This window comes from Mauremys mutica, chromosome 4 (genome assembly GCF_020497125.1).
Source record: "Mauremys mutica isolate MM-2020 ecotype Southern chromosome 4, ASM2049712v1, whole genome shotgun sequence".
In the NCBI taxonomy this organism is placed as follows: Eukaryota; Metazoa; Chordata; order Testudines; family Geoemydidae; genus Mauremys; species Mauremys mutica.
Window position 1 is genome coordinate 85,130,849 of NC_059075.1, and position 6,938 is coordinate 85,137,786.

The 6,938-nt window shown below is 46.0% G+C and overlaps 1 protein-coding gene across 1 annotated transcript; it reads right to left on the reverse strand.

Annotated features, from left to right (window-relative positions):
* Nucleotides 1-1,230: 1,230 nt before the first annotated feature.
* DBX1 (developing brain homeobox 1) lies at nt 1,231-6,397 on the reverse strand. The gene is made up of 4 exons (XM_045016594.1): nt 5,804-6,397; nt 5,078-5,179; nt 2,673-2,875; nt 1,231-1,643 (listed from the first exon to the last, which is right to left on the reverse strand). The coding sequence occupies exons 1-4, from the start codon at nt 6,171-6,173 to the stop codon at nt 1,266-1,268; spliced, it is 1,053 nt and encodes a 350-aa protein (XP_044872529.1). The 5' UTR covers nt 6,174-6,397; the 3' UTR covers nt 1,231-1,265.
* Between the last annotated feature and the right edge of the window lie 541 nt (nt 6,398-6,938).

Here is a 6,938-nt window from a genome sequence, read left to right on the forward strand (position 1 = left end):
AAATGTAGCAGTTTTAAATTAAAGTGCTGATATGGGTGTTATAGAATCTCTGGTCCTGATATTCTCCTGTTGTTCATACATTCCTTTGTTCCCAGACACAACCTACAGCAGCCTGTAAACAACAGACTGACATGACCAACCACAGAAATCTACTTTTTATTTGGCATTTATTCCATTTATTATATATACATATTTAAAATCTGTACACATAAAATACAAAATAAAAGTGTTTTTTATAAGTTACACAGTTAAACAGCTACTTTTTTAGTTTAAAAACCATTAAAAAACAAAAGAGAGATCTTATCAGTCCATCTTTATACTCATTCAGAATAACCTTGGTATAAAACATCCATACAGCGTAAGTGTACAAAATAGTGTACAGTTCATAAAAGCTGTGCAAAGACAGCAAAGTTCAGTCAAAAATCAAAGAGGCATATCCATTATCCTCCATCCACATTAAACCGATACTAGAAGCAATGTAGAAATTGATCACAGATGTGTGGACAAAAAGTGGTTTAGAGAGTGCTTCATATATAGTATTGCTGCACCAATTAAAATGTAAACACATAGATCCCAGTTTTGAAACCCTTGTTCATGCCAGTTAGTCCTTACTTATGAGGGTCTAAGTTCTCCCAATTAAGTAACAACATACTCCAAATGTGTCCCACTGGCATACTTGGAGTATGGTACTACTGGATGTGATTAAGAGGAGCATGGTCTGGTCCATGAATAGTTCCACAGGGATTACTCACATGTGTAAGGACTACTCATGTAAACATGGGTTCCAGGATCAGACTATACAGCTTTCATCATTTCCATAACTTAATAATAGCAGAGAGTTCTCTTGAAATCTAATAAAAGGATTACAGCGTTTACCATGATTTTGTCTCCAAACCACAGTCTCCACTCCATTTAATTACTTCCCCCTTGCTATATATCAAGCATGCCTTCCAAAGCAGGGTGTTCCAATTATCTTGTCTGTGGCTTGCATGGGGAAAATGCAGCTATCACACAAGTTTGGTTGCTAAACATAGGGAAAGGCTAATGGCTGCTATGTATACAAGGCCTCATAAGAAGAGCAAATAGACAAGGAAAGGAGTGTAAGTGTAGACAGACTTGGCTATGCCATAAATAACCTGCATGTGAGAACCATGTAGACATTCAGGAGGGACACCACCTCTTCAATTGTATAGCACTTCTATACTTCTATTTATTGATTTACATCTTTGCAACGTCCCCTGTTGTGGTGGGGGCAGGCAGGAGATCTAAGAGACTGTGATCTCCTCCTCCTCCTCTTCCCCCTCATCATCCTCTTCCTCCGAGTCTGAGAAGTCTGAAGGTTTGCTGGGGCTGCTGGAGTGGGATGGAGAGGGGGGCATCTGGGAGTCCAGTCTGTCCCTCAAGTGCAGGTACTCGGGGGGCTGGTGATAGGTCAGGGTGTGCTGAGGGCTGGCTGGGCACAGAGGGGACACTTCCTCCTCCTCCTCCTCCTCCTCCGAACATTTCTTGCCCACGTCGCTGAGGTCTGGGTGAGGGTTGAACTTGGTGGGTAAGGTTTGTTCCCTGCAGCCCCCGGAGGAGAGGAGCTCTCTCTCTTTGGAGTTCCTCCACTTCATCCTTCTGTTCTGGAACCAGATCTTCACCTGGATTGAAAGGGATTCACAAAGCCCCGGGCTCCGGTTACACAGAATTGTAGCGTGCGCGGCTGGGCACGTGTGACTTACAGCCCCCACCCCCGCTGCCACTTCACCGCTCCCATGCGCCGCTGCTGAGAGCTGCCTCGGCCCAGGGGGAGTCCGATAGACTCTCCATTCATGTCAGCGCCCCGGGGAGGCACTGAGGCCTCGCGGGAGGGGGTGGTCGGTGCCCAGCGCGCAGTGGGCACTAGCAGATTGTTGGTGGGCAGCCCTGATCTACCGGCTCCTGGCAGCGACGTCCGGCTTGCTCTCCCTTCCGCTTTCCCCCACTCTGGGCTCTCCGCTGGCCTTTGAATGCCCGCCCGCCAGCCCGCCCCAACCTGGACCAGCCTTCGGGTCTCCCTGCTCCACCTGACAGCCGCCGCCTCCTCCCACTCCAGCCGTAGCGGTTACTGCACCCGCCCCTTGATCTCTTCCCCCCTGTCCAGCGCTAGCCCGGGCGCAGGCTGGATGCGGGGAGCGTTACCACCCCGCAGGGCGCTGGGTCCCAGCCAGCCGGGAGCGGAGAGCGCCCGGGAGCTGGCAAGATCGGGCCCCAAATTGTAAGATCTTTGGGGTAAGGCTCTTCGGTGTGCGCCAGGATAAAGGTAGCGAAGCGGTGACACGTGAGAAGGGGAGGAAGGATAGAAACCCCATCCCTGCAAGCGAGGCGAGCCCTCGTTGTGTACACGCTGTAACTCCCCACCCAGGGAATCCACATTTCTCTCCCCCCGTGTGTGTCTCTGGGGGCTCTACCGACATTTGCTGAGTCCTTAGGGACACGCTGTTCATCCTGATGGTGCCCGTAAGGTGGCGCCCAGCAGCTGGCAGGATTGGCCCCAATGGCCCAGAGACGGATATCCCCGCCAGTGGCCTGCGAAAGGCTCTCCCCTTGGATGGCGTGGTGCTGATCTCATGGCTGGTCCTCGGGCTCCCATGCCACCCTCCCCCTACACCACTTCCCCCATGCACACACACGCGGGGGTTGTTAGTTACCTGCGAGTCTTTGAGCCCCAGTTTGGCTGCCAGCTTTTTCCTGTCTGGTTTGCTGATGTACTTCTGCTTCTGAAACATTTTCTCCAGAGCTTTGCGTTGCACGTCGGAGAAGACTGCCCTGCGAAGCATCCCTCTGCGGGGCTTTCCTCTAGCAGCCAGGGGCCAGGAGAAAGTGCCAGGGATAGGCACCACCGAGGAGGACGCTGGGGAAAGAGACAAGAGCAGAGAGTATCAGAGGGGCAGCTGTGTTAGTCTGGATCTGTAAAAGCAGCAAAGAATCCTGTGGCACCTTATAGACTAACTTGACGTTTTGCAGCATGAGCTTTCGTGGGTGAATACCCACTTCTTCGGATGCAAGACCACGGAAAGCTCATGCTGTAAGAGCAGAGACTAAGCTGAGCTAGCCAAGAAACTGCAAACAGGCTTTCCCCCGCTTTCTACTTCTCCGCTTCTCTCCCCTTCTTTCGTTTAACTTCTTTACGCTTTCTCCAGCTTTTTCTTTCTTTCTGTCTGTCTTTTTCACTCTCTCTCGCCATCCCCCTTTCTTTCACTCTGTACACACATCCCACTGAATGGACCAGCACCTATAAACCTGAAGCAATGAAAGGAACTTTACGCTTAAATAACTGTCCCTTTCAACAAGTGATAACTAGGATTAGATACATCAACTGAAACGTGTAAAATGTATCAATAGTGGGGTGTTTTGTTATGTGTTTCAAAGGTTTGCAGCTTGAAAAGGCAAAGCGAGGCATACCAACTAAAATAGAGGTATAATAAAAAAGCTTTTTCCCCCCCTCTCTCTCCAAAGTATTTGATTTTTCAGAAGCTTTTATCATTTCAGACACTTTATTATTCTTGAGATGAAAATGAGGGACTTTTCTGGTTTGAACAAAAAAGTCCTCTTTAGATGCAGTTTTGATCAATCAGTATTCATCTTTTTTATATTAATCTTCCCTCCCCCCTTACAAAACTTGAAGAATTCAATCCGAAGACATGAAAAGTAACAGCTAATTAGCACATTGACTGGTTCCCAATGGTATTGGTATGATAAAAAGGGCACAGTTTCGCCTTAAAAAAATCCCAAAGAGAGACAGAGATTCTAATGAAGCGTGAATGGTAATTGTGTAGTAATGAACTAACAGAAAAAGACTGAGGACAAGCAGCTAAAGCCATATATTATTGGAACAAAAGAGATTTACACTTTCAAACTAAACACAACTGCATGCCAAGCTCCTTGGGAGAATACTGATGACACAGTCTTCTCTTTCCCCAAATCATTTTCATTAAATGGACATGAAAAGCTATTTATAAAGCTCAAGTTGTTTTTGTTAGGCCATTCACATGCTGGAGAAAAGAAGCAAATTCCATTATCAGGAGCATGAATGGAAGAGCTTGGATTATTTTCTTCCTCTTTTTAAAAAAATATTAATAGCTTGTTTGTCTAATTAGATTTTTTTAATTGTTGCCCCAAATCCTGACACTTTGCAACCATAGGACTCAGATCTCAATACCCTGAGCCTTCTTGATTTTTATCTTTTTTAATCAGTGTAAATTTTATTACATTTTAATAGCCATTAATTAATATAGATAAATATATGAAATTAGAGACCCAAGAACGAAATGATTAATATACTCTCAAGTTGTAAGGGGATAAGATTTGCATTTCCATGTAACTCTTATTGGGAGAAGTGGTTAATACTTAGTCAATGACACTGAAGACACAAAGTAGGCAATGAAAAGGTTAATAGACTTTTCATCGTAGTCTTGATTTGTTTTGTTTACCTGCCTAGATCGTATTTGTAAATTTTCTAATGGACAGGGATTTGGGGTATGTATGTGGCTTTTTTGCCACACCGAATACCCCAAACAAGGGAACGCTCCATGTGGTCTTGTGAAAATACTGGAACACTGAATGACCCTTAATGGGAAATTAGCCCATGGCTGGTAAATGTCTATCAGCAGCATGGTAAAGTCAGCGCTAGGTCTGTGTGTGGCTGCCCAGAGGGAGCTGACCAAATTGGTCATGGTGCTGAAACTTTTGTTGGGGATCACCGGCAGAGTGCACTGACTCTGTGGGAAAACCGCAGCCATGAAGAGGATGCCAGCAGCTTCTCTGTGAGAAGGGAACCGCCTCAAATTTGGACCATGACAATTCCGGCTAATTTGTAGATCAGGGGGGAATTGGTACGAAATGTCAAGCAGTCACTGCTTGTGCTAAATAGGGCATCAAATTGGCGCGACTGATTCTTGAATGTTGTTCTCCGTCCAACCTCTGAACTAGAGCATAACCCCCAAGGGTGGACGGAGAAATATGACTGGGATATGCCTTGAACAAGTAAGGGGGCTGGGAGTGGAGGAGAGCGATGAGATAGGCGTCAGGAGGGAGGAGGGGCCTTGAGACCTACCTGGGAAATAAGAAGATCTGATAAAAGGCTGGAAGGATCCTTCAAAGTATGGAAAGGAGAATGTCTTTGGAGGGACACTCGGAAGCAACGCAGGGGAGGTTTCTGGCAAAAATAAAAGCAAATAAAAAAAGATATTTACCGTTCATGGGATTCCACCAGTAGCAGGAAGAGAGCAGTGGAGATGATAAAGTAGCAGCGCAATACAATATTTCTTCCCTAAAGCAGATGCAGACGGATCAAATTAATCTGCCTGGTTCTAGTTTAAAAAATAATCCCGTTCCTGGGAGTGTTTTGTTTTCTTTTTGCCAGGGAACTGATACTAACGAAGCAGAGATTAGTCACTTTGGCATCGTTTATCAGACCGACAAACAAACAAACAGCTCTGCTCTCCGAAATTTAGAAGGACCCTCATCATTTCTGCAAAGATGCAGGAGGCAATGCGGCAGAACGAACGGAGAGCCAGGGCCTCCCATTACTCTTCAACCAATGCTATGCAGAAGATCTCTGCTTCTCGATTGCAGGTCTCCCCCTCTTCCCCCCCCCCCGCCCCTTCCTCAGACTCTTAGCCGATGATCATTTCTTCAACACTGGCAGTGATGTATAGGAAGAAACCCTCCCCACCCTTCACGTACTTAATGGTTTTCCGATTGGAAAACAGTGCACAGGAATACGCTCCTGCTAGTCCTCCTGAAACACTAAATTGAGGCGCTACAGTTGGACGCTTACCAGCTCTAGGAGTGGACGAGAGGATGGCGTTGACCCCAAACTTCAGGAAAGTGGAATCGTTATTGGCTGAGACTGAAGTCTGCGGGGAACAGACCCTCCTAGCGCTAGAGGTGTTGCAGCTGACGAGGTCTGATGTCACAGTGTCTGTCCTGGCTGTGCTGGTCCCGGAGGCTGGAGGGGACATGCTAGGCGGAGGGCCGTTCCTAGGCAGGTAACTGGCAGGCCTGCTGATCCTGATCAAATCTTCCACCAAGAAGCTAGAATGGCTAGAAAAGGCTGACTGCAGAGACTGAGGCAAAGTTAAAGTAGGAGTTGGCCGCAGGAGACTCGGGTACACAGCCGGAGGAGCTATGAGACTTGGGAACATCATCGCAGAGGCTGAGCAAACACTTTTCAGGGACCAAGGAACCTGGCTTGGTATTTTTTTTCTGCTTTGCAAACCTCTTTAGTAAAGATCCAACTAGTAAGTCTGGCAGGGTTCTCTTTGCCCTTCCTCCTGGATGATGGGTTTTATAGTGGTCAGCCCTGCTAAAGCTCTTTCAAAAGTGACAGCTCGAACAAAGGGGTTCAACAAAGTTCTCCACTTGAGCTTCATTCATCGAGAGCTCTGGGCTTTCTGATTGGTCCAGGGGTGCAATTTATGATTGGATTAGACTTCATAAACAAGCAATGCACAATGGCCTTGCAACAAAGAAAGTGTAGTCATCAATTTTGCATATTGACCGCCTCTTTGGAATACATTTCTCCAAAGGCTCGCAGCAGGGTTTTGTTCAGAAGCAACACACACAAGCTAATTAAATGCCTATTTAAAAGTTTCAAATGACATCTTGCCTCATAGAAAAAGAATTATTTAAAGAAAGCACTAAATTTATTTGCTGCTCCCCTGCCGAGTTTAGGAAATAAATCAATAAATATTCATACAAACTTATCTACGGGCTGTTAAAAAAGCACCATTTTTGAATAGTGGAAGATACAAATTAGTGAACATAAAATTAAACTCTGTTGATGAAAAGATCCTGCTATTGGATCTGATTGTTTTCTGAAAATGTCTTCCGTGCTATCGTATGCAGTGAAATTTGAAAGTATACTGTACGTATGTAAGACAATCTTTTCTATCCTAAAAATCAAGCCTACA

Excerpts from the sequence above, each read along its gene's own strand:
- DBX1 (XM_045016594.1), bottom strand. The coding sequence starts at position 6,173 with ATGATGTTCCCAAGTCTCATAGCTCCTCCGGCTGTGTACCCGAGTCTC. Across the intron at positions 2,876-5,077 it reads CAGATCTTCTTATTTCCCAG|CGTCCTCCTCGGTGGTGCCT; the intron begins GTAGGTCTCAAG and ends CTCTTTCCCCAG. Across the intron at positions 1,644-2,672 it reads TGGGGCTCAAAGACTCGCAG|GTGAAGATCTGGTTCCAGAA; the intron begins GTAACTAACAAC and ends CTTTCAATCCAG.